The 27,566-nt window shown below is 40.2% G+C and overlaps 2 protein-coding genes across 2 annotated transcripts; both read left to right on the top strand.

The window, feature by feature from the left end:
* The first annotated feature begins 4,566 nt into the window (after nucleotides 1–4,566).
* On the top strand, nucleotides 4,567–5,609 carry LOC133844780 (centrosomin-like). Its single transcript, XM_062279033.1, has 2 exons — nucleotides 4,567–5,236; nucleotides 5,269–5,609. The coding sequence occupies exons 1-2, from the start codon at nucleotides 4,648–4,650 to the stop codon at nucleotides 5,298–5,300; spliced, it is 621 nt and encodes a 206-aa protein (XP_062135017.1). The 5' UTR covers nucleotides 4,567–4,647; the 3' UTR covers nucleotides 5,301–5,609.
* A 207-nt stretch (nucleotides 5,610–5,816) lies between these two features.
* On the top strand, nucleotides 5,817–21,813 carry LOC133850482 (uncharacterized). The gene is made up of 3 exons (XM_062286603.1): nucleotides 5,817–5,948; nucleotides 18,157–18,765; nucleotides 21,709–21,813. The coding sequence occupies exons 2-3, from the start codon at nucleotides 18,175–18,177 to the stop codon at nucleotides 21,811–21,813; spliced, it is 696 nt and encodes a 231-aa protein (XP_062142587.1). The 5' UTR covers nucleotides 5,817–5,948; nucleotides 18,157–18,174.
* The last annotated feature ends 5,753 nt before the right edge of the window (nucleotides 21,814–27,566 follow it).

Here is a 27,566-nt window from a genome sequence, read left to right as displayed (position 1 = left end):
TTCAAACTTTGTGCCGGCAGGAAATGTATGTAACAGGCAGAAGGAGGCGTCTTCGACCCCAAAAGTATATATCGGTGATCAAGAATCACCGTCAACAGCCGAGACGGCATAGCCATGTCTGTCTGTAATGTTTCGCAGAATAAGTTTGTTTTATAATTTTTATAATTTTCGTAAAAAATACAGCTTTAAGAAATTAACTTTTAAATAGCTACAGTTTAGGTTGTAGTTTGATAACCAGTCACCAGAAGAAAATTTCTTTAAGCCAGTTATGAATTTTTATATTTATCTTATCGACTACTCAATTCAGGTGAGTACTATAATCACAGTTTGGAGCTCGATAGCCGAAGAGCAAAAATTGTTTTGCTTGGGTTCTAATCTATCTTGACGAACTTTATGTTGGGAACTCCACATATAAGACATATAGCCAATTATCAATAATAAGCAAGTGAAGTATATAGCAGATTTTTAAAGATTTTTAAAAACACTATTAGCCGAGGCAGCTTATTAAAGACCTTAATGTGGCTGACCTTTCCACTCTTGTAGGAAGGATTTCTAAAATATGATATTTAATCCATAACATTTTCGAATCGTGTATGTCGGGCCACGTTTCAGAAATGACACCGACCTTATTCAAAAAATGATATACTGTTAAGGCAAAGATTAATCAATTTACTACACAGACCTCTTACATGGTGATATCCAATTGAGAGGGATAACCAATTTTTGAGCTATCTACATATGTAAAGTACATATTCAAAAAGAAATTGCGGACGAGTTCGAATTTTTTCTTTGCTATATATTATTTGACAAATGTTATTAAAATGATCAGCCGGAACAGTCAATTTGAAAAACAATATTTCCTGGGAATAATTAAATTTCAATTTGTCCACTGAAATATTAGCTTTATATGGCGAGAGTTTATTCGGACCAATGGATAATCTCGGATTTGTTTTTTTTTCGCGCTTTGGCGGTTCATTTAAGTTAGGTTAGGTGGGACCGGCTGCCCTTGTACGGGGCAAAACATAGACCAGTGGAGGTCCACAGCTGTACCGGTAGAGCGTATCTTCGTCTCAGATGTCGCACAGTATGGATGCATATTTGGCAAAAGCCAGCAGCATCCTAGAAGGTAGCCGTGAAACGTTACGAAGATCGTTATGGTACGGCGAATTGAGGTATTTCAGCCCGAGTCGGGATAGCGCTGGGCATCTACAGAGAAGATGCTCAAGTGTTTCCTTAACCCCGGGCTCGTTTCATTTCCTGCACTGATCACTGTTCGTGATACCCAGCTTTACAGCATGGACAGCTGACAGACAGTGACCAGTTAAAATGCCTAGCATTAGCCTGCAGTCTTTCCTTGAAAGCTGCATGACGTTAAGTTTAGTTAAGTTTTTGTTAGTAGAGGCACACATCAGCCTTGCAGTTTTGCACGAGTTGGCATTGCGCCAGCTCGCGTCCCACTGAAGTCTAGAGCGCACCTCAATTTCCCTGCCTAGAGTTCGCAGGGATATCGGAACATTGCACATGTTACCGACATCAAGCCCAACTCTCTCTTTGGCGAGATGTCTGCGATCTCGTTGCCATCGATGCCCTGGTGGCTTGGGATCCAATAGAAACGCACCACCGCAGATGCGTTCAGCGACTCTATTGCTCTTCTGCTGTCCAGGACAACTTTGGACTTGACCACATCAGAGTGCATTGATCTTATTGCAGCCTGGCTGGCAACAAAGATGTTAATAGAGGTGTGATTACGCTGTAAACCCCGAGCCAATTCGGCAGCCTTGCCAATGGCAAAAACTTCCGCCTGGAAGATGCTGCAATGGTCTGGGAGTTTATAGGATTGTTTGGAGACCGGGTCTGGGCAGTATACGGCCGCTCCGACAATATCATCCATCTTCGACCCGTCGGTGAAGAGGTTGAGGGCTTCAGGAATGCATAACCCTTTCCGCCAGCAGTCCGGTTCCAAGAATATTGTTTTTATATGGTTGTTGGCGCATTTGAGTTAGAATAATTAAGAGCAAATGAAGTATCATGAAGTTGTTAGAATTAGGGCGAAGCGAGAGCGCAATAAAGCTTTCGTTTGTTGCTCTCTGAGCGAATTCGCCTCGCTTCGCCGCTCTAGTTAAATTAGGCTTAATGTAACTTAGCATAGAATTATAAAGACAGTTGAAATCAAGAACTCATCAGCGCGTCATCACTCTCTACCTTTTTGTTTCGTTTTCGTTGTACCAACAACAATTAGGTCTATTCTTTGTGTTCACGAATAAAGCGGAATTTATAATTGCAAAAACTCTTGTGATTTTTCATGGCGCCCCCGGGTGGACACTAATTGTTGTTGAACGTGTAAAGCTTGGGTAACAGAAGCTGTTACCAACATAACTCTTACAGTGCCACATGAGCCCTGCAGTGAGTGCTAGGGTATCATTTATCGTTTTATCGATATCGTACGAGATCGAAGCGAAGAAGGGAAAGCACGCGAAAGCAAGATCATTTTTAACAAGTGTACCCTTTAATTATAATTTCATCATATCTCATTATTCTAATAAATATCCATACAAAATACAAGCCTACACAAAGCCATCCTTTCACAGTTCAGAAGTGGGATCTGATAAGTTGTGTGGATTTGAAAGCGTGAAATTGAGGATGATGAAATAGGAAGACATTGTGCAGAAACAAAATTGAGACAGAGAAAACCAGCAAGAATAGTCGGCGTTGAAAGTTTGCAGTGAGACGTGTTCTCAAGGTCTGTGTGACAAAGAAAACTGCAAATAACGGATTAGTTTCTTTTCTTCGTGGCAGACGCATTCAAAGTCGTGGTTACACCAAGAGACGGTGGAGTCTTAGAGAACATACTAGAAGTACATGCGTGTGTGTATGTGCGAAATACAAGACATTGTGAAATACGTAGCAGCAGCGTACGTGTGTGATTGTGTGCAGAATTATTAAAACACAATAAGAGAACTAAACAGAAAAGACAAAATATGCACAAAATAAATGATCTTAAGGTGGATCAGTTGAAATTCCTTCTTCGCGGTGTGGATTTGCCAACATCAGGAACGCGTGCTGAATTAATCCAGAGACTGATCGAGCATGAGGGTTCGACAGAGATTGAGATGCCGCAAGCAGCTAGTCTTGCCAGTCAACAAGAAGATGCAATTGCGTCACAGGCAACAGCTATTTCGAAACTAGAAGGCGAAATGAGACAGCTAATGGAGATGATGTCCCAGTTTATGAGCGTTCAAAGACAGAATACATCGACAGTTCCCAGCCAGCAACCGCTAGCAATGAATAGTGAAATTCAATCACCAGATTCAAGCAATGTAGTCAAGGTCAGCAAGTAATTAACACAGCGAGGCAAGCGTCAGTGAAAGAAATAGCGAATACCTTGCCAGAGTTCGACCCCAGTGACAAAAACGCCATCACTGCCAAACAATTCATTGATCGGGTAAACAAAGTAGTTGATGCCTACAATTGGGATCAGAAATTTTTGCTGCTCGCCATCTACACTCGCCTCAAGGGTCCTGCCAAGATGTGGCTCGACTCATCACCAGTGGTGCATACCCGATGAAGTAACTTTGCCGAAGCTTGAAACGACGAGTTTGGTATCGAACCAGACGAAGCAGAGATCCACTTCACTATGGCCAATGCAACGAGAAAGTCGAACGAAACTGTTAAAGAATATTGTTTTCGTATGTCAGCCCTTGGTGTTCGGTATAAGCTTAGTGAAGCAGCGGTCATCAGGTACGTCAGAGCCGGTCTACAGCATCGACAGTTGCAAAATAGCATTGCAGCGATTCAGTTTTATAGTATGAAGCAGCTACGGGATGCAACTGAAAACTTCTTCATGAACCGAAGCCGTTTCAGCGAGAATAAGAGGAGTATGACACCAAAAGATTACAGCGACAATCAAAAAGGCGAGGTCAATGCTAAGTCAGCAAAGCAGAAGGAAGCTTTAAAATGCTATAATTGCGGAGAGTCGGGACACTTTGCCAATTCTTGTCCAAAGCCACCAACAAAAACAAGATGTTCTAAGTGCAATAAGTTTCATGCACGGAATGAGAATTGTCAGTCTGCAACTGTAATGCGCGTGGGCACCTTGCAACCAAACATGCCCTTCCTAAAGAATATTGTTGTCAGCTCGCACTGTTACATCGCGTTCATCGATTCCGGAAGTGAGGCTAGTATTGTGCGCAGGTCAGTAGCCAAAGAAATTAAAGCCGTTCATAGCAAGTGTGCCATGCAAATCAGAGGCATTTGTGGAGGTACATGTATGTCAACCGAAGCTATAAAGTTGGAAATAGTCATCGACGGAAAAAGTGTTTCCGCCAAAGTTTACATTGTCGAAGATGAGATACTTCCAGAAGATTTTCTGTTGGGCCAAGACGTCATCGTAAGTGCTAAACTGTCATTTGGTTTTGAGATCCAGAGTGTCCAGTCTTCCATGCGATAATTTTCCAGTCAATTTCCAAGAAGTGAAGGAGCGTTGTTGGAAAAGCTTCGCGCACAGAACGAAACTTTGATGATCTGCAGCAATTGGCAGTCTTCCATGCAGAGGAACAGCTGCAGCTGCAATTGGCGCAAAATACGTTACGTGCTGATGCACGGATCACTAAACTTGAACTGAAGGAAGCACATCAAAAGATTGCAGAAATGGAGGAAGAATTGACCCAATACCAACGTAAAGCGGCGCAGCGCTTGGAGGAACTGCAAAAGCTGCAGCAAGAAGAGTTGACTTGCAACTGGGTGGCATTGACCAAGTACGAGGAGGTTAAGACACAACTTATCGAGTTGCAGCGTTCCGTTGAGTTTTATCAAGAAAGTGAAAAGGAACTTAAGCAAACGCTTGTTGAAAATGAGCTGACTGCACGCTTGCTCAAAAAAGAAGTCGACGAGAGCACTTTACAAGCCTCCAAAGCTATCGTGGAACGTACAAAAGCATACAACGACAAATTACAGCTAGAGAAACGTTTGGAAGAAATGAAGGTGCAGCTGGCATTGCTGCAGGACGAGCAAAGACTGCAGCAACAGCATCAGCAGCAGCAGCAGGAATATCCCCATTGTAGTCGTATCAATAGCATCGATGCCTCCCAATCGGGCTACACATCTGAGGATATGCCATTGCAATTGGCCAATAATAAAGCCAACGCCAACGTATATAAAGTAGATGATCTTATTCTGGTCGAGAATGAGCCGTTTGGCACGGGCACCTCCCGCAAATTGGAGCCTCGCTATAAAGGCCCTTTTATTATCACAAAGGTGCTGCCTAATGACAAATATCTAGTCGAAGATTTGCCACATGTTAAACGAAAGCAGAAACATTGCAAATCTGACTACTCTTTCGGCAAAATGAAGCATTGGTGTCAGCTGCCGCCGGATGAATCAGACGAAGAAGACAATGGCGAGATCACAGCAAACGACTCTTGCGAGGACGCTGCGATTTGTCAGGAGAGGCCGAATGTAAAGCTCGGGTAACAGAAGCTGTTACCAACATAACTTTTACAGTGCCACATGAGCCCTGCAGTGAGTGCTAGGGTATCATTTATCGTTTTATCGATATCGTACGATATGTGGTCACACAAAAAAAAAGAAACGAAGAAGGGAAAGCACGCGAAAGCAAGATCATTTTTAACAAGTGTACCCTTTAATTATAATTTCATCATATCTCATTATTCTAATAAATATCCATACAAAATACAAGCCTACACAAAGCCATCCCTTCACAAACGCGAGTGTTTGATTGGAAAATAGAAAACATAAACAAAACAAATTCGCGCTGGTCGTTTATAAAATATAATAAAATATAAACAGACTATTGACTGTGCCAGTGCTGTGATTCTACTTGTGTTGGTGTCATCGCTGTATTCTTTGCATCATCGCTGGAGGATACCCTGCACCTGCAGAAAAAAACACAGAGGAAAGTGGCTGGGATCATTAAAGATCGCCAATTCCAGGTACTGTGCGAAAAATTGGAAGCGAACAACTGAATTGGTTGCCAAGTTGAAAAATTCTAGTGACGCTTTCAATTCTTGGCACATACGTAATAGTAGAGCATTTGTTTTTAAATTTTATATTTTAATTTAAAAAAGTGAACCGCTTAGGCAGAATATTGTTTTTGTTTTCTAAGTGAAAGTGATTAGGGAAAATTCTTATTTCCATTGCATCGAACTTCTCTTAGTTCGTTGCAATTTTCGCTTTCGTCGCCCCCTTTGTCACCAGATTCGTAGCCGCTGTAAGTTGTGTGCTGTTGCTAAGCGCACATACGTATATACATACATAAATTAACAAATCGTTGACTTTGATTTATTAAAAAAAAGCGATTTGCTTTATTGTGTTGCAAAAAATGGAACTAACTTAAATCAATTCTAATTCTTATAATGAAACCTCGCTGCCGCTACCGCTGCTGCCGTCGCTGCTGACGATCCCGCGTTGGCGCTGGTTGCGCAAGTGTCCCACGATGGATATTGTGCTGACACAGGGCATGTGGCACTCGCTGCTGCTTGCGATCCCGCGTTGCGCAAGTGTCCCACGATCGATGTGCTGACCCAGGGCATGTGGCGGATGTTCTGCAGACTTTGCAGAGCTTGCAGAATTGGCTGAGTGCATTTCGGGTGTCGTTGCACTTAGCCACCTTCTGTTGTGTCAACATTGTTGTCAACTCCTCCCCCTTTAAGCGCGGACGTCCTCGGACGCAATGTAGAAGCGTTTTCGCGTTCCATTGCTTGGAGTTTCGACTTCTTGTGCTTGTGTGGCCTTCTGTAATTCTGGAGCGGATTTCAGCTTCCATATCCATATGGCCATTATGATGAATGTTATCACTAAGATACCAAAAAGTCCGAAGCTGATAGAGTTTGCCTTAAAGCTCTCACTTCTTAGTGTATCCAGTTTCCGAGTGTTATTGATGTTGATTTCTTTCAGCATTTGTAGCGAAAGAACCTCTTCTGTTAACGTCTTTTCGGCCATTAATTGGAAAAGTGGGGGGGTTGCTTCTGCGTATTTTGCTTCTATTGACTCGTACTTGTCTTCGTTGATGTAGACTGTAGAGTTTTGGAACTGTATTAGATAAGTTCCTTCTAGCTCCATTTCTTCCTTGTCGATTTTAATGTTGCCTTTGAAGCTGTTGAGAAGGATGGTGCCGGTCACTATCTCCTGATGATTTGGGATGTGTTGATTGTTGATGGCTTTGCAGTGTGGTTTTCTATTTTTAAGTAGCGGTGCTATAGTCGTTACTAAGATTAATAACATTATTTTTATTACAAATTGTCTTATCACTAAATGTTTCACATTCTTGTATTATAGCGTAAATAGTTTTGTTACAAATTATTATGTTTTCATATTTTATGTCATTTATTACATTGTCTTGCTTAACTGCTTTAATTATCATAGAGTTACATGGTTGTGTTCCTACTAGGGGTATGTTTACCATATAGAGCATACTATTGCCGTTTGTTGTTATCTTTATTTTAGCAAATTCGAGTAATTCTTCTATATTGATAAACATTCCTTCTTCATTACTTAATATTTCTTCTATTTTATTTACTTCGATTTCTGATAATATAATTGAGTTTACAGTGTTGGTTTTAGCCCAGCTTATTGCATTTACTAGATTGTTTAAGTCATTTTTTAGAAGTTGAAGTTTGTATTTTAAATTGATACAAAATTTTCTTTAATATCATTAGTGTCTATAATGTGTTTTAATATTGCGTTTGTTACGCGACTCATTTCATTTATTCCTGCAGTTAATTTTTTATTGATTATTACCTGTCTATTGTTATTTTCTAGTTGTTCGTTCAATTTTGCTATTAGAATTTCATGATCACTTCTGTCCGGTGTACCGGCCAGCCATTTCCATGCTGTTCCTAAAGCATCTATGGATCTAATTTTTCGTTTGTTCGGTCTTAACCTACGTAACTCGTTTTTAATTATATTTAGTTCATATTCTAAGTATGGATATAATTGATGAGAGTAGCTAACGTTCTTTAATGACTCTTCTAGTTTTGAGGTCATTTCTTCGTATTCTTTTATGTCGAAAACATGGATTATTTTAAATGTATTCTCCTGGATTGCGGCGATTCCTGTTTTTATCGGGATTAGCTGTGAGTGTGAGTAATCTAATACGGTTGCCAATCCGTAGCATAATGGCAAAAAAAACCTGTGGACAAAATTACGTTTTATATTATTTTTATGAACAATTTTTCCTGATTGAGTTTTCACTGTTGTATTGTTGTCTTTAGCTACGATCTCTTTTCGATATCTAGGGGTTATTTTGGACCCTAGTCTTTTGTCAATTTTCATAAAAATGGTTTCGCCTTTTTCATATTTTCATCGTTTCTGATTGTGATAAGATATATCCTCTTCCTGTTTTTTGCTGATGTTATTACTAATCTGATTTCTTAAGCGCTCGAGTTCCATTGGGTTTGAATTAAATTGATTGCCAAAAAATATTTCTATAGGTTTCTTTTTCGTTGTTGAGTGGATTGAGTGGTTATATTCTTTTACTGTTTTAAAGATCAAGTCCTCAAAAGTGGCTGTCGACTCGTCTCGTTTAAGACACCTCAAGATTTCAGTCATAGTTGAATGAAATCTTTCTATTTGACCGTTACTTGTGGAAGCATACGGTGGGGTCGTGAAGACTTCTACTTTAAGTTGTTCTTTTAATAAGAACTTGATTGACGCTGCGTTTAGAGCCTTTTCGTTGTCCATGACGACTAACTTTGGCATGCCAAATGCCATCATTACCTCCCGAAGGGGCGTTTTTAGATCTTCAGCAGCTCTTGATTTTACTATTTTAATCTGAGCATATTTTGAAAATTTATCTATGGCAGTAAATACTAAAGTTTTCTGTGTAGTGTATAGATCTATATGGATAATTTCTCCAGGGTAAGTAGGTATTGGAGTTGGTTGGATTTCCCCATGTTGAGGATGCCTATCATACTTAGAAAGTTTGCAAGTTTCGCACTGCTTGGCAATAGCCGTTACTTTCTTTGTTAAACCTGGGAAAAAAAAATTTGCTGAGAATTTGGATTTTGTTTTCGATTGGATTTCTATGAGCTCGAACATGCTCTTTGACGATTATCTCATTCTGGTCAGATTCTAAAGGAATATCCTCTACTTGGGTTTGTGTGTATCTTACTTTATAACTACTGAAATGAAAAGGGTAAATATTTTGAATTTTTCCCATTATTCTTTCAGAAGTAAGCAAGCCGTTTACAATCTTTGGGTCAAGCCTTTCTTTTAAGATTTTTATCAGGTCTTCTTCAGAGTACTCTTTTTTCTTTATTGTATGACGATGATACTGTGGAAATGGTAATTCGAATTCGTAAGATTCCTTATCTGAAGTCAGTAATAATAATTGGTTTTTTTGAATATGTTTTCCACCTTTTGAGTTTACCATTATGATTATTTTTGCTTAATGCAAAAGTTAATGGTTGATGATCAGTGAATATAATAACTTTAGAAGTACCGTAAAGGTACATGCGTAGACTTTGAAGAGCCCATACTATGGCCAACATTTCTTTTTCATTCGTGGCATAGTTTTCTTCAGTGCTATTTAGTGTACGCGAAATAAAAGTGATCGGTCTGCCATTCTGCTCTAGTACTGCGCCTATTGCGTAATTTGAAGCATCTGTTGTTAGCTGAAATTCTTTTGTGAAATCTGGGTATGCAAGAATCACATCTTGCGAAACTAAAGTATTCTTAATTGCATTTTTACAATTCTGGTCAAAGACTATGTTTACTTTATGAGAGATATTTTTTTGAAGAACGACCATTAACTCCTCTGAGTAGGGTTGTGAGTGGCTTTGCTAATTTGGCATAGTCACGAATAAAGCGTCTGTAATAACCGAAAAATTATTAATAGCCTTAACTTTTTCTTTGTTTGTTTTTAACCCGTTATTAGAAATAGTGAAGCCGAGGAAATCAACTTCATTTCTAAAGAATTCACACTTATCGATTTGTACCTTCATATTTGCTTTGGCTAAAGTGGAGAATACTTTGTCGAGATCTTGGGTGTGTTCATCTTCAGATTTGCTAAAAATTATGATATCGTCGATATAGACATAGCATCTTGTTCCGATATGTTCTCGTAAGATGTCATCGAGAGCTCTTTGGAAAATAGATGGGGAGTTCTTTAAGCCAAACGGCAGTCTGGTGAATTCGAACTTTCCACCGTTTACTGAAAACGCTGTCTTCTCTATATCCTTTGAATTAAGCGGGATCTGGTGAAAACCGCTTTTCAGATCGAGCACTGTGAAATATTTATTTCTACCTAATTGAGCGATGATCTCGCCAATCTCTGGAATTGGGTATCTATCTGATATTGTTATAGCATTAAGTTTTCTATAATCTATAACAAGTCTATATTTCTTTTCACCAGATGAATCTGCTTTTTTTCGGTACTATCCATACTGGGGCATTATAAGGTGACCGTGAAGGTCTTATTATGCCATCATCGAGCAACTGATTGATTTGTTTCTCGACTTCTGGTCTTAGAGAGGCTGGGTATGGATAATGTCTGCTATGAGCTGGTAGATCTGTGTTTGTTCTGATTTGTCCTTATACCGCAGTGGTGTATGTTAATTTTTCGTCAGGTTCCGAAAATAGTTCAGTATGTTTTTTAACTATTTGATTGAGTATGTCTTTTTGACATACTGTCATGTGTTCTGTTCGGATTTTAATATGATTTACTGTCTGGGTTGCGAATTGCTTTATCTTTACTTTATAATTACCTTTTATAACCAGAATATCATTCTTTACGTCGATCACCGCATCGAGTTTTTTTTTAGTGTATCATTACCCAAGATACCATGGAATGTTTTAAGAGTGGGTAATAAGAAGAATTTAATTGGGTGATCAGGACAATTGAATAGACTAATGTGAGTGTGGTGGGTAATCTTAGTTTGCCCTCCAACGGAATTTGCAAAAAATGGCTTTTCGTTAAGTTTCGGATTCTGTATTAGATTTGTCTGAATATAGTTTTGGTTAGAACCGGTGTCAATTAAAAATTTGAAAATTTTCCCGTCCCTCGTAGCACAATTGAAGTAAGGCAACGAAGAACTGTTCAATCTAAAAAATGGATATCGGAAGTGTCGACTGTCTCTAAAACGTGGCCCTCATTGGTCTCATCGTCCTCTTCATATGAATTGGTTAATCCATTTTGTTCCCAAGCTTCGTAGTAGTCTTGTTCGGATGTCTCTTCAGGATAAGGAGACGGATACTCATTATCTGCGAATTGTTCGGCTTCTCCAGTGGATACATGGAATTGCCTTTGATACTTGAGAGGCTGGTTTGCTTGTGAAAGCGGCGGTGGTCTTTTCCCCGCAAAGTTATTATTTGGACGATTCATATAATTTATCCTATTCGACCTAATGGATGGATCTACGTCCATTGGTACTGGCTTAGGCTCTGGCTTTGGTCCAGTTGGACGAGGAGGTGGAATCGGATTGGTGACTTGAAGCGGGCGCTGTGTCTGATAAGGCCCTTGTCCCATTTGTGGTTGTTGCCTATATGTCTGATATAGATGTGGTGGAGTAGGGTTACTCATGGTGGATTTACCACTTGGATGGTAATAAAGTCTAGGGTCAAAGCTCCTCCAATTGGTTTGATTGTTATTGGATATTTTGTGGCTAGTTGGTAAAGATTGTCTCGGTGGTAGACTTGGTGGCATTTGTCTAGATCTAGGTGCGAACATATTTCTATGCTCTTGGTTTTCGAGTAAAGTACAGAGATGTAGGGCATGGCTTAAATCTCTTGGTTCCTTAATACCAAGATGTCTTGGTAAATCTCCATTGAGACCTCTCACAAAAATGTCTAGAGCTTTTCCTCGATACACGCTTGTTAATGCTCTTGTTGCTTCCGGAGATTCCTCCGTTGCTCCGATCTGGTTCAAGATCAGTGACAGATTGTGATAAATTGCCTGGTAAAATTCATGTATGGTCAAATATCCCTGTTTTAATGAGGACATCTGATACTCAAGAGTCTTCAAGTCTCTTTTGTCTGCATAATGTGCTGTAAGGCATTTGGAAATTGCCTTCCAGTTTAGTGGGGTGTTATAAGATTCAAGGACAGTTTCGGCTTCGCCAACTACCTTAGTTCGGATGGCCAGAGTAACCAGATAAAATCTGTGTGAATTTTCTTGCCCCTCGAACATGCATACTATTCGATCAACATTCTTTTTCCAAGAGTTGAACGTGGCTCTATCTCCTGAAAACTCCTTAATCAATTTACAAACATCTGGGACTTTGTCTTGGTCATGGCCTGCAACAGGACTCACATAAGGTATGTCACTAAAGTGATCATGGCCATGAGCTGTTGACTCTGATGGGAGTGTTTCTTTGATCAGTGCGAGTATAACTTCTCTTAATTCTGGACTAGCTACCGGAGTGCTGGTGGCGGTTGGTTCATTCCTTCCTGATCGGGAACTACCGGCTAAATCGAGGTTATTCATGGCTGTTGTTAAAGAATCAGGCATTGTCTATTGGATAAGGCTTTTCAATTCGGACAATGCAAAACACTGGTTGATTTTAAGCGGACCACTTTTTTAAAGATTATTTTGTGTTTTAATTTGAAATTCGAACAGCAAAATTTTAAGCGATATAGAAACTTTTTTTTTTAAAACTCTTAATATTTCTTATAAATTTTTTCTGAATTCGTTTTCTAATTTTGTTTTTTTTTTTTTTTTAAACCAGTAGCTGGTTTGTTCCTTCTATCCTAGAGAGTCCCTTAGGAATCGTAGGATTGGAATAAGTTATACTGCGTTTGCAGTGTTTTATTTTTTTGTTATAGTTTTACTTTTTTTCATATAAATTGGCTTAGATTTCTATGTTTGTGTAATTTTTGTTTTCACTTTTACTGTGTTTGTTTAAATTTTTAATATTTGTTTAATTATTTTCACTTTCTTGATTTTCAATGGGCTTTAATTTCTTAAGTTCTACGCTTACAAGATAAGATACATCCGGCGAATCTATCCCACGCTGGTCCTTCGGATGGCTCCTTTTCCTCCTATTGCTGTGCGGCGGCGCGGCGGTGCAACGGCTACTGGGGATCCTTAGTGACACTTTGAATTGCGCGGTTATCTGCGAACGGATACTACAGACTTTGTCGGCGGTTACTTTTGACCAAGCGAAATCGTACAGTTCAATCGCGAGGAATAGATTTTATTCCTTATAAATCGCACTCACGTCGTGGCTTTTATAAAGGCACTTATAGCGAGTTACACTGTGTGGCTACTTAAGGCACTGGTACGCGACGCGAAAGTCTTCTGTTTTTTTATTTCACTTGGTCCCTGCTCGGTCGCCAATTACCAAATTGTTGACTTTGATTTATTAAAAAAAAAGCGATTTGCTTTATTGTGTTGCAAAAATGGAACTAACTTAAATCAATTCTAATTCTTATAATGAAACCTCGCTGCCGCTACCGCTGCTGCCGTCGCTGCTGACGATCCCGCGTTGGCGCTGGTTGCGCAAGTGTCCTACGATGGATATTGTGCTGACACAGGGCATGTGGCACTCGCTGCTGCTTGCGATCCCGCGTTGCGCAAGTGTCCCACGATCGATGTGCTGACTCAGGGGATGTAGCGTAAGTTCTGCAGACTTTGCAGAGCTTGCAGAATTGGCTGAGTGCATTTCGGGTGTCGATGCACTTAGCCACCTTCTGTTGTGTCAACATTGTTGTTAACTCATATATACCCGCAAGCCAACACTGCACCGGTGCATTGCGCTCTGTAGTCTGTGTTGTTGCTTGCACTGTTCGTTGTCGCGCGCTTTTCAGCGCTCAGAACTCGCTCCCCTACATCCGTTGGTTGAGCATATCAGTGCGATATCTCGTTTGCTCCCTCGAATTGTGTACTCCCCTATTATTGTCCGAGATAGCTTATTCGTTGCTAGGACAATTTAAAAATAATATAAAAAAAATAATTCAAATAAATAATTAAAAAAAAAAAATAATCAATTTTTTTTTAATTTTCGTTTTCGTTGTTGTTGTTGGAAACAACAAGATTTATTTTGTATTTATTTTTTTTTTTACGTCTCCTCTAATAACCTAAATAAAAATGAATTCGAAAGAAACTTTTGAAGGCTCTAAAAAGAAACTTGCTATTTGCGTGAAGAGCATTAGCAGAATTAATGATCAAATTCTCGATGACATCATCCGACAATATATCGATTCAGCCGATTGCCGCTCCTCGCACCCGTCTGCCTAAACTGTCGTTGCCAAAATTCAGCGGAAAGTATTCCGAATTTAAAAATTTCATAAGTTTGTTTGAGACTCTTGTTGACAATGACCATTCAATTCCGCGCATTGAGAAATTCAATCATCTCATTTCTTGTCTCTCTGGTGAGGCTCTTGGAACGGTGAGAGCGTTTCAAGTCACCGAGGACAACTATGAGAAAGCAATGGCGAGTTTGAAAAGAGTATATGACAATGATTGTCTGATATTTAATGAAAATATCACTGCTCTTTTCAATTTGCCAAAGATTTCGCAGCCCTCCGCTTCAGCGTTGCGAAACTTGATTGACACTGTCTCTGCGATATACGGATCTTTGTTGTCGATAGGTGATGATAATAAGATTGCAAATGCAATCCTTATTCACCTGGTCATGCACAAAGTTAATGCAATGACAAAGAAGAAGTGGGATGAGCAGCTAGATTACACGAAAATTCCATTATGGAGTGAGTGTGAAACTGTGCTTAATCGTCGATATCAGCACTTGTCAGCTGAGAATTCGACAAAGTCCGATTGTCAAGCCGTTTCCGCTAAACAGCTTAATAAAAGCTCGTTTTCGTGTACGACGCTCAAAGATAAGATTGATCAAAAGACCCAAATATGGGTATATTGCAATTCCGAAGATCATTCCATCGTGAGTTGCTCGATGTTTGCTGCCTTGGCAGTTAAACAGAGATTTGACTACGCGAAAACAACTGCATTATGCATAAATTGTCTTCGGAAGGGTCACACTGTCGCCAAATGTAAGGCAAAAAAGTGTCGTGTATGCAGCCGTTCACATCATACGTTGCTGCACATATATTCTGCGACTACAAATAGTAGAGCGTTACCACCCCCGAGTCTCTCCGCTGTTGAGCCTGATCGTCCATCCATTTCGCATGCGATGCATGCGACCGTGTCGGATAAAGTGATCCTGGCCACAGCAGTCATCAAAATAAAGACGAATTCAGGCGATTTCGTCTTAGCCCGAGCTTTGCTGGACTCTGGGTCACAAATTAATTTTGTGACTGAGGAACTAGCTCAGCGGCTGCATTTGCGTAGAGAAGACTCGTGCATCAGCTTGCTTGGCATTGGTGAATCCAATTCTCAAGTTAAGAAAAAGATACACACTGTGGTGAAGTCGCGAGTTGGCTGCAATGAATACGCGATCGATTTATGGATCCTCAAATCGATCTCAGGTTATCAGCCAGATAACACTGTAAATGTCAGTGGCTGGAAGATACCTGACAATATTCAGCTAGCGGATCCCTATTTCTTCAAACCGCAGAAAATTGATCTTCTTATCGGCGCTGAAACATTCTTTGACCTATTGTCTGTTGGCCAAATCAAGCAAGGTCCACTCCTGGTGAAAAATCTCACCAGAAGACGACTGTCAATTTGAGCTATCAGGAAGAAAGTTTGAGCTCGATTGACAAGACCTTGCTGAAGTTTTGGACTGTCGCTCTCCCTCCAAAGTCCTTTCCGCTGAACAACAAAGTTGTGAAGATCATTTCACAAATAATGTGAGAAGATTGCCGTCTGGTCGTTTCGAAGCAAGACTGCCGTTCAAATCAGATTCGCACCAGCTTGGGTGCTCATTTGAAGTTGCTAAACGGCGGTTTTTTGTCGCTTGAAAAACGCTTAACTCGAGATCCCGAGTTAAAGCGAATGTACTTGGAATTTATGGAAGAATATGTAGAGCTGGGCCACATGTCCGAAGTGACTCACATCCTTGCAAGTACACCACACTATGTTATTCCGTACCAATGTGTATTACGGCCCCAAAGCACTTCGACAAAGCTGAGGGTCGTATTTGATGCTTCGTGTCGCACTTCGACACATAAGGCGTTGAATGACATTGTTATGGTCGGGCCGACCATTCAAGAAGAGCTGTTTTCGACTCTGCTTCGTTTTCGATTGCATAAATACGCATTAACGGCCGACATCAAAAAAGATGTACCGCCAAGTAATGGTGCACGAGGCAGATCGAAACTATCAGCTCATAGTGTGGAGAAAAGATCCATCAGACTCGTTGAAATTATTCAGATTAAATACTGTAACATATGGCACTGCGCCAGCGCCATTCTTGGCCATACGGTGTTTGATCCAGCTGAGCGAGATTGCGAAATCCTCGCACCCCGTGGCAGCTGAAGTTATCAAGCAAGACTTCTACGTTGACGATATGTTGACTGGTGCCGCATGCGTCGAGGACCTGAAGACAATTAAGTCTGAAGTGTCGCAGATACTGCTAGGAGCAGGTTTTGAACTTGCGAAGTGGTTCTCGAATGCTTCTGGGTTCTCCGCATCAGACAGTACACCAAAGCCGATAACGATCTCCGAGACTGACGCAACCAAGACTCTAGGTGTGATTTGGTTGCCAAATGAAGACGTGTTCCAATTCCGGATCGACGATTCATTCATGGGTTTTAAAGCGACAAAACGGAACATTCTCTCGGTGACATCGCGGTTATTCGATCCGCTTGGGCTATTGAGTCCCTTAATTATAAAAGCAAAGATACTGCTTCAAGAACTCTGGCTTCAAAAGTTGGAGTGGGACGAATCCATACCATTGAGTTTGGATACATCGTGGCAGCAATTGAAGTCAAATTTGACACAATTGCAAAACATAAAAGTGCCACGATATTTGTTCACAGAGCCTACGTCACCGATAGAGATACATGGCTTCGCCGACGCCTCAATAAGAGCGTATGGGGCGTGTATTTACGTTCGTACGCATACTGCAGAAGGTTGTAAAGTATCATTACTAACCTCAAAATCGAAAGTAGCTCCCCTCAAGACTAAGACTCTTCCTAGACTTGAATTGTGTGCAGCTCACCTTCTTGCAGAACTCTGCCACCGCATACGAAGGCTGATCCGATCACCAATTGAACGGACGGTTCTTTGGTCAGATTCGGAAGTCACTCTTCATTGGATCCGGTCACATCCTTCCGAGATTCAAGAGTGGTCAGAGAGCGTGGAATGGCGTCATGTTCCAACTAAGCAGAACCCCCGCAGACATTGTATCGAGAGGTTGCGATGTGACTGAACTGTGCGCGTCAATGTGGTTTAGTGGTCCGTCATTCTTGATGGAACCACACGACGCATGGCCAGTTAACCACCATTTCGTCTCTGAAGAGACGCGCAATTTGGAAGTGCGCAAAACAGCTGTTGGACTGACAGCTATAGTGGTAAAGTCAGATCTAGTGGACTCGATCGAAAGTTTTTCGTCGCACACAAGTCTGTTGAGAGTGTTCGCTTATGTGTTCCGCTTCATTCGAAGATGCAAAGACAAAACAGTTCAATTTGAAATGGTTCCAACGGCATCAGAACTGAAAGAAGCATTCAGTAAAATAGTAGAAGTAATGCAGGATTTCGAATTCAGAGACGATATAGAAAGGGTTCGTAAGAGTACACGTGTGAGCTCGAGTCTACAACGACTCAATCCTTTCATACATGAGTATGAAGGATCTTGGTGTTCGTTTTTTGTTGTTGCGAGTCGGGGAGCGACTGGTAAATGCTCCTATTTCGTATGATGCTAAGTTTCCACTCCTCTTGTCGAAGCGCTCACAATTTGCTCGCAGCTATGTGAGGTACCTTCACATGACCAACTGTCACGCTGGCCCAAGAGCGCTCGTGAGCATTGTCAGAGAACGACTTTGGTTAGTCAATGCTCAAGAGCTTTGTCGTCAGACAGTACGATCATGCATCCGTTGCTTTAAATGCAAACCTCGGCTGCTTACGCAAATAATGGGAAATTTGCCTGCTGATCGACTCCGAGCTCTCCGCCCATTTTCAATTTGTGGCGTTGATTTTTGTGGCCCAGTTGAGACTACCTATAGGATTCGCGGAAAGCCGCCGTACAAGTCGTACATAGCTTTGTTCGTCTGTTTTGCGTCAAAAGAGGTTCACTTAGAAATTGTATCCGATCTGTCAACTAACGCATTTCTAATGGCTTTCCAAAGGTTTGTTGGTCGAAGAGGATGCCCGAGCCGAGTCCATTGCGACAACGCGACGAACTTCGTCGGAGCAAGTCGCCATCTGGAGGAGCTGAGGAGGCGAGTCGAGGCCGAGGAGAACGCAGTTCGCGACTTCGCATCAAGAAGCGGATGCGAATTTGCGTTCATACCGCCGAGGGCTCCTCACTTCTGAGGACTATGGGAGGCAGGTGTGAAGTCTGCAAAGCACCTACTCCTACGGACGGTGGGCAACGCCCTGCTCACGGCCGAGGAGCTGCAGACAGTGGTCGTGGCGGTCGAGGCGGTGCTCAACTCCCGTCCGCTAGGAGCCGTAAGCAACGACCCCAACGACGGAGAGGCACTAACCCCAGGGCATCTACTGGTGGGCGGTCCACTGGTGGCACCGGCAGCATCGCGGACCCCGGACCAGGAGGGTCTGAGTTGCTTAAGGCGATGGCGAGCTGTCTCGTCGCTCAAGCGAGCGTTCTGGCAGCGATGGTCCCGGGAGTATGTGCTGGGCCTGCAGGCACGGACCAAGTGGGACCGGTTGCAGCCAAATCTGCGAATCGGAGAGCCGCCGATTCAGTGGATAGCGGGTCGAGTCGAGGCGGAGACGTGCGAACTAGCGCAGGAGGGCTATACAAACGGCCAGTACACAATTGGGCGCCTCTCCCAATCGTATGAAGGCACAGCCGTTCATCGGGGCCGGTGTTGGCGCATTTGAGTTAGAATAATTAAGAGCAAATGAAGTATCATGAAGTTGTTAGAATTAGGGCGAAGCGAGAGCGCAATAAAGCTTTCGTTTGTTGCTCTCTGAGCGAATTCGCCTCGCTTCGCCGCTCTAGTTAAGTTAGGCTTAATGTAACTTAGCATAGAATTATAAAGACAGTTGAAATCAAGAACTCATCAGCGCATCATCACTCTCTACCTTTTCGTTTCGTTTTCGTTGTACCAACAACAATTAGGTCTATTCTTTGTGTTCGCGAATAAAGCGGAATTTATAATTGCAAAAACTCTTGTGATTTTACAATGGTCAATACTGGTAAGGGGGATAGTATAGTCCAAGTCTCTACTAGTCTCCATATATCCACCGCATCAGATTAGGAGAGAGGCCCTAAGTGCAACTAAGCATCTTTTTCGCCATATACAAGGCTCCGTTGGCCTTCTTCACCCTTTCTAACACGTTGAGCTTCCATAACAGTTTGCTGTCCAATATTACACCTAGGTATTTTACTGCCTGGCTCGGCTTTAGCATAGTGTAGCCTATTTTTAGGGGGACCACGCAGGTACCTTATACCTCTTCGTGAAGAGGATAAGGTCCGTTTTGTCCGCGTTAATGCTGAGCCCGGCTGATTCGGCCCATGCTTTAGCTTCCCGTAAAGTAAGTTCCATTACGGAACTAAGGGTGGTTGGACATTTCCCGGTTATCAAAATGCTTACGTCATCGGCATAGGCAATTAACTTGGGGGCCAGTCTAGTGAATTTTTAAAGAAAGCTATTTACGACCAAAATCCAAAGGAGAGGCGAGAGAACCCAACCCTGAGGAGTGCCACCTCGCACTTCCTTTGTAATAGCCGCATCGCCCCACGTAGCCACCACCCGCCTGTCGCAAAGAAGGCGGTTGACCCACCTGTGGATCACTGGAGCCGTGTTAACTGAGGTAAGGCCCTTCATAATAGCGCAGGTGTGACGTTATTGAAGGCGCCTGAAATATCTAGAAATGCACCCAAGGCATATTCTTTATAATGGTCTGCTTTTTCGATGGAGGCTACTAGAGCATGGAGTGCTGTCTCAATGGACTTGCCCTTAGTGTATGCATGCTGATTTGGGGACAACAAATGCATTGAGCTGCTTCTGATGTGCAAATCAAGTACATTTTCCAATGTTTTTAGCAGGAAAGAGACTATGCTGATAGGCCGGAAGTCATTTGGAATCACATGACTGCATTTGCCCGCCTTGGGCAGGAAAATGACTTTCGAGGTCCTCCAAAGAGTGGGGATATGACCCCATGCGAGGTACGCCGAATAGATACCCGATAGCCACGGAACAATCGTGGGCCATCGAGTCCATCGAGACCGGGCGACCTGACCTTCGCAAAGGAGTCAATAGCCCAAATTATTTTATTGTCTGTAATTAGACCGGCAGGGGGTCTCATAACTGGGAGACTAGGAAAGAGCTGCCAGTCACTGTTCGCTGTTCCTATACTTCCCGGTATAGCAGTGCTTCAAGAGTTTCAGCAAAAGCAAAAATTAAAAATATAAAGCAAAGTGCAAAAAAACACAAGACTCAAAGAAGTCCATATTGACTATAGCAAATCAAAAGCAAATTAATAAAACCAAAAGCGAAAAGCAGAATTAAAAAAAAAATATAAGAAAAAAGAAACAAATCATTGCATAGCATACAAGACTCAAAAGAGTCCATAGTAAAAGAGTACGTAAATAAGTGTAAAACGATAAATCAAACAAAAAGATCACAACGGTGATATATCTTATTCCAACTTAGTGATTCCCAAGGGACCCTCCAAGGTCGAAGGAAAAAAACATCCACTGCTTGTAAACTTATAATATAATCAAAAACAAAAAAAAGAAGAAAAATATATAGCGTTTAAATTCGTTCTTATCGCATATGGCCAATCGTAATAACTTAATTCGACCCCCATACTAGATCCAGAAGAGATATAACAAGTGAACGAAGCACAAAGACAGTGTTCAATCGAGAGACAAAACAATAGGCATTTAGAACATCAACAAAACGGACCCATCATGAACGGAGATAATAGAGCCGCTCTAACAGCGGCTATAAGCGAAATATTTGCCGAATAATTGGCAATCTTATTAAGACAACATAACAATCCTGTAGAAGATTTTTCAAGTCTCCCAGATCATGTTATTGCCCCAGAACATCAACGAAATTTGACAGATCTTGACAGAGTACCCGACATAGCAAAAGGTTTGCGTGAATTTAGCGGAAACCCCGAAGAATTTAGCTGATGGAAAAAAAGCGTAGAGCGTGTCTTACAAGCATTTGACTCATACCAAGGTACGCCCAAATATCATAATATCTTACACACTATCCGAGACAAGATAACGAAAAGTGCAGACGAAGTTTAGTAGCATATAAGGTACCGCTTAACTGGGATGCCATGTGTAGATGTCTTTCGGTACATTACGCAGATAAACGAGACATAGCCACCCTAGAATAATTAATGAAATAATGAAATGACTACATTAGTACAAGTTCCGAATCAATCAATGGAAGATTTCCACAAAGATGTATACAGACACTTGTCCCTAATCTTAAAAAAAACGAGTAGCATGGATATTGACAGAAACGGGGAAGCAATGTTGACGAAATTATACGGAGACAAGGCGCTAGACATTTTCATTCTAGTGCTACAAGGTGACTTGCCTCGGCTATTCGGCATGAAAGAACCAGCAGACTTACCTACCGCACTGCATCTTTGCTTAAAAATGGAAATACAAACCTCTAGGTCGAAACATGCCACTTTTAAAGGACCTCCGACACATTTTAGAAACACTAATGGTAAACCCATACCAGCCCCACGAAATGCCATCTTCTCAAATAGACAACCACCACCAATTCCTTTCAGACAACAAACCGCTACCGCGTCCAGAACCAATGGATGTGGATTCCAGCGTCTAAACGAAATTTGTCAACTACATGAACAGACCACGATTCGAAGCTGGGAAAAGACCCCCCGGTCCTATACCAGACGGACAGAAACGACATAGAAACTTTAACATACAGACAAACAACAACGAAATAACAGAAACTTACGATACCACAACTAACTATGAACAAGCAGTCGCTGAATACGAGACTCAGGCAGACGTAGAACAAACAATAGAAGAATGTGTAGAACAAGTAGACCAATACGACAACAACCATGAAGATGACTACTCTGCACTAAATTTTTTAGAGTAAAGAGTTCCTCTCTCCCATACTTTACGTGTAGATTGAAGAACGGCCAAATAATTAAAATAAAATAAAAATCCCTTTAAAAGAACAAATCTTCGAAGCAGCAATAGTACCAAGAACAACCCACCTGTCAGAAACACAGAAAACAAATCTAAACCAACTCTTAAAAAAAATTTCCAAACCTCTTCGCCAATCCAAATCAAAAACAGACCTACACAACCAATGCACAATGGGACCATATTTTTGGCATAAACTCTAAAAATGGACCTAAGATTCTGAAAATTTGCAGAAATATCTGGGAGAGAAAGATAGAATTTCGAAAAAAATTTTGTGTCAATTTGACCACGCCTTCCCCACGCCCCCATATAACGGTCCGTATAAAACACTGGATCTCAGAGACTATAAGAGATAGAGCTATAATTTTTTTTCGGCAGCACTTGTTATGTTTGCACGCAGATCAAGTTTGTTTAAAATTTTTGACACGCCCTCTTCCGCCCCCGCAAATCAAAAAATCGAATAACAAGCGTAATTTTAAAGCTAGAGTTGCGAATTTCGGTATATACAATAATTTCTATAGTAGTTATGATTGAAATTGAATTGATTGAAAATTTGGTTGCGATCGAAGTTATTAAAGAAATACTTTGAGCAGCGCTGCATGAGAGAACTCATAAGAATCTGTAACATGTATTGTTATTTCAAAAAAAGGGGCAAAAACGAGCAAAGAATACCAATTAAATTTGAATTCCTATATATTTATAAGTAACTTTACCTGGTTAGTTGCTTGCGCCGATATGCGCTGAAAAAGTAACACAACTACTTTTGTTACACATTCCTGCTAAATAGACACTTACAAAACATTTGACAACATAGACACAAATATAATAATAACACGAAATAGTTTTATTGTTGATTTTTCATACCTCGATCTTTGTTTTCCATATTTAATCTGGTATTTTCACTCAATTTAAGCCAATTGTAACACAATTAAAAGTTGCCTTAAAGTTGCCACCAATTTGCAAGTTTCAGGGTTGCAATGAATCAGCTGGTTAAACGACCGCGCTATATTAACAGAGTTGCAGTAAAGCTCAAAAAAAATGTCTATTTATATTTATTTGGGATGTCTATTAATCAAAATTTTGTTCATATTCAAAAAAATAGTTTCATAATTTTTTCGATTTTATGCCGCACTGGGACCATTGTGCAATGTACAAGCAACAATAAGAACATCAACCGACACCCCTGTATATTTCAAGTTCTATCAATATCCAATGACACTGAAAGATGAAGTGAATAAACAGATAAAAGAGCTTTTAGAAGACGGAAAAATTCGACCGTCTCAGTCCCCATATAATTCTCCCGTATAGATTCCATTTGGTCTCAAAAACGCAGCCGTTATATTTCAGCGAGCTTTGGATGATGTACTTCATGAACATATCGGCAAGATATGTTTCATTTATATAGACGATATCATAATATTTAGTAAAGATGATGAATCCCATTACAGGAACTTGGAGTTAATTTTTCGAACCTTACAAGATGCCAACATGAAATGTAAGTTAGATAAATGCAAGTTCATGAAGAATAAAGTCGAATTTCAAGGTTTTGTAATTTCCGATAAAGGCATCGCAACAAATCCAAATAAAGTCGCATCGATAGCTAACTATCCCTGCTCCGGCTATTATCGAAGATTTATACAAAGTTATGCTAAGTTAGAAAAACCCCCTACGTCTCTTTTAAGAGGGGAAGATGGACACGTGTCCAAAAACAAGTCATCAAAAAAACCAATTACTCTCGACTCTGAAGCATTGAAGGCCTTTCAAAAACTACGAAGTTGTCTTATTTCAAAGGAAATAATCCTTCGCTATCCAGATTTTACTAAAGAATTTCACTTGACAACGGACGCATCTAATTACGCAATAGGAGCAGTCATATCGCAGAACAACCAACCAATTTCGTTCCTTTCGAGAATACTATCGAAAGAAGAAGAAAACTATGAAGCTAACGAAAAAGAAATTTTGGCCATCATCTGGTCAACATTTTTACCTACCATCAACTCTTAACACATTCCTTGAGCAGTTGGAACGGAAATGCAAGAATCAAAAGATAGAAATCTTACCTAGAAGAATATGACTACGAAATATTCTATAAACCAGGAAAGGAGATCGTCGTAGCTGACGCACTCTCGAGAATACGAGGGTTGCTATTTATATTTCTGGCCTAATCATGAAAATGCGAATATTTATAAAAAAAAATGGATTTATTGTTTGTCACAGTATTCTCCAGCAAGATTTATATACTATATACTGAATGCGCTCAAACTAATTGTTGAAGCACTTTTTCCACTCTGATTGAGGCACCTCCAAAACATTGTTTTTGAACGCTTTAACAGCATCTTCTGACATCGAAAATCGATGACTACGCCTTTTTTCCTTGATGTGCGGGAATAAAAAGAAGTCATTGGGTGACCTTTTTTTCCGGTCAAAACGTGGAATTTATGGGCCATCCGCCGTACAGCCCTGACGTACGGCGGATGGCCCATAAATTCCACGTTTTGACCGGAAAAAAAGGCACGGGTTTGAGCTGCTGTGTGAGAGTTCGCGTTGTCATGGTGCAGAATGATCCATCTTTTCTTGTTCGTTATTCGAATTTCTACAAGAACTTCAGGGTAACAAATTGTGGTGTACCACTTAGAATTGACCGTCCTACATTGCTCAAGCGAAACAGTCGGCACATGACCAGTTTTACCGAAGAAACAGGCGACCATTTGCTTAATAGTGCTTCTTCCACGAACAACGTTCGTTGGATTTGGCTCGTCTTCAAAGACCCACACGGTCGATTGCTGTTTTGGGTTCATAACCATAGATCCATGATTCGTCACCTGTGACGATCTTATAAATGTCTTTTGAACCAATCCACACAAGCCTTTTTTGAGCAATTGTCAAATTGTGCGGGATCCAACGAGAACAATCCTTTTTTACGACCTGCAATATCGAATGTATGCAATATCGAATGTATTCTGGTGGAAGAAATGTCAAAGGATGCCTTTATTTCACGATATGTCACATGACGATCTTGCATCATCAGTTCACGACAGTTTTTGGACGACCTTCACATCCTTCGTCTTCCAGCGAGCATCGACCACGATAGAATCCATTAAACCAGTTTTTCACAGGGCCATAGGATGGCACTTCATCGCCTTACAGAGATTTAAGTTCATCGATGCACCCTTGTCGTAATAATCCAAGTCGAACGTTGTGAAAAATTATTGCTCGAAAGTGTTCACGAGTTAATTCGATTTTTCTGCATAGGTAAGTTTTTGATTAATCGTTTATCGATATCAAACGAGGTCGGACATGAAAAAGTTGTATGGAGCTTTTATCAAGAAAAGTCCAAACTTTTTTTTGGGAAGTAGCCAATTGGTCTAATATGACTAGAGTGACCTAGGCCAGAAACTTAAATAGCAACCCTCGTATAAACTGTTCAAATCAATTCAAGTCACGAACTAATACCCAGTATGAAAGTCCCCATTAATGTTTTCAAGAACCAAATATTTCTTAACAAATCAGATAAATCCGACTACATATTCGCCATACCATTCCCCACGTTCCATCGACACGAAATATACAAAAAAGAATTTAACGAAAAAGAATTAGTAGAAACTCTTAAAAATTACCTCAACCCTTCGGTTATAAATTGCATCCAAACAACTGAGGATATTATGGGAAAAATACAACTATTATATCAATACAACTATTATTTCAAAAACGTCAAAACCCGATTCCAGCAATCAATGACTGAAGACCTCACAAACGAATCTATACAAGAGGAGGAAATCCTCAAAATCCATAATAGAGCACACCGCAGTGCCGAAGAAAACAAAATTCAATTAGCAGAAAAATTCTACTTCCCCAAAATGAAACAAAAAAAAAACAAGTTAGAAAGCTACAATCGAGTGTGCTCGACTGTGAGATACCCGCTACCCATTTAAAACAAAATATTGCGGTATTATTTTCAAAATATACCGAAAATACTACAAAACAATTAAGAAAGCTGCAGTCGAGTGTACTCGACTGTGAGATACCCGCTAGCCATTTTGAATAAAAGAAATATATTTTGCGGTATTTTTCTCAAAATATACCGAATATACTGCAAAAATAATAAAAATATACCAAATGGTATATTTGGTATATCGATATAGTACCGCATTCAAAATATACCATAGACGGCACAATATACCGGATTGTTAGCCAAAACAACTAAGACGCCTAGTAAGTAGGCGTTTTTGCCCATACAAAAGTATTTCTTTAATAACTTCGACAATTTTTATCTGATCGCAACCAAATTTTAAGGAATCATAACTACTATAGTAGTTATTGTATATACCAAAATAGTTATTGTATATGGCAAAAATTTGAAACAAACTTGATCTGCGTGCAAACATAGCAAAAGCTCTATCTCTTATAGTCTCTGAGATCCAGTGTTTCATACGGACGGACGGACACGGCTAGATCGTCTCGGCTGTTGTCGCTGATCAAGAATATATGTACATACTTTATAGGGTCGGAGATCCCTCCTTCTACCTGTTACATACATTTCCTGCCGGCACAAAGTTATAATACCCTTCTACCCTATGGGTAGCGGGTATAAAGACAAAAATTTTAAATTTATGACATTACAATTCATTGACTCTTGCGTTAAAAAATTGAATTAAATCCAAGGATTGCAAGATGGGCGTTATAAATACATGAATTTGATTTTGAAGTAACACAAAGCTGTGTGAAGCTATTTACCTTAAATCGAGATATTAATAGTTGAGTTTCCTGACAAAGTTTTTTCGTAAAAATAATTTGATCGAATATCCCTTTTTTGTGTATTTTGTGAAAATCTATTTTATGTTTAGTTAAACTTTTAGATGTGTTCCTAGAAAATCCAGAACTTGGTTTGTATGACATTGTATTTGTCTTACTTTTAAGGTATGAAATGTTTTAAAATGAACTGCAGAAACTTGCAGATGTATGTTTACTAGTAAAAAGATCAAAGCAGTTAAAAGTGAGTCCTTGCTATTGTGCTGTTGCTTTGTCTTCGTCTTTCGTGGTTTATGTTTTTGCTAAACTATTAATTTGTAAATTCCTATTTTAATTTTGTTTATTTTTGCCTTTTGAATCATATTTGATTTTGGTAGGTACTTGGCAAAAGTGTGTGTTTCCACGTCTCTATATTTTTAATATGGGGTGCGCAGGTAATGGAACCAACGCAGAAAAATTTCTTTTATAATATGTATAAATATGAAAATATCTTCCATTCTTCCTTAATATATTACTTTTATGTATATAAATAATAAAATCTTAATAAATCACATTAAACAAATATGATTTTTTAATTTTGTATCGATTGTTCCTATGAGAGCTAAAGGATATAGCCGTTCGATATGTCAAATTTTTGTTATTACATGTTTAGACAAATTATCTATATATTTT

The sequence above is a fragment of the Drosophila sulfurigaster genome, chromosome 2L (assembly GCF_023558435.1).
Source record: "Drosophila sulfurigaster albostrigata strain 15112-1811.04 chromosome 2L, ASM2355843v2, whole genome shotgun sequence".
NCBI classification, from domain to species: domain Eukaryota; kingdom Metazoa; phylum Arthropoda; class Insecta; order Diptera; family Drosophilidae; genus Drosophila; species Drosophila sulfurigaster.
This window is presented reverse-complemented; position numbering and strand designations above follow the sequence as displayed.

Excerpts from the sequence above, each read along its gene's own strand:
- LOC133844780 (XM_062279033.1), top strand. The coding sequence starts at position 4,648 with ATGGAGGAAGAATTGACCCAATACCAACGTAAAGCGGCGCAGCGCTTG. Across the intron at positions 5,237-5,268 it reads GGAGCCTCGCTATAAAGGCC|AAATATCTAGTCGAAGATTT; the intron begins CTTTTATTATCA and ends CTGCCTAATGAC.
- LOC133850482 (XM_062286603.1), top strand. The coding sequence starts at position 18,175 with ATGCCCGAGCCGAGTCCATTGCGACAACGCGACGAACTTCGTCGGAGC. Across the intron at positions 18,766-21,708 it reads GGTCGAGTCGAGGCGGAGAC|CCCCACGAAATGCCATCTTC; the intron begins GTGCGAACTAGC and ends AACCCATACCAG.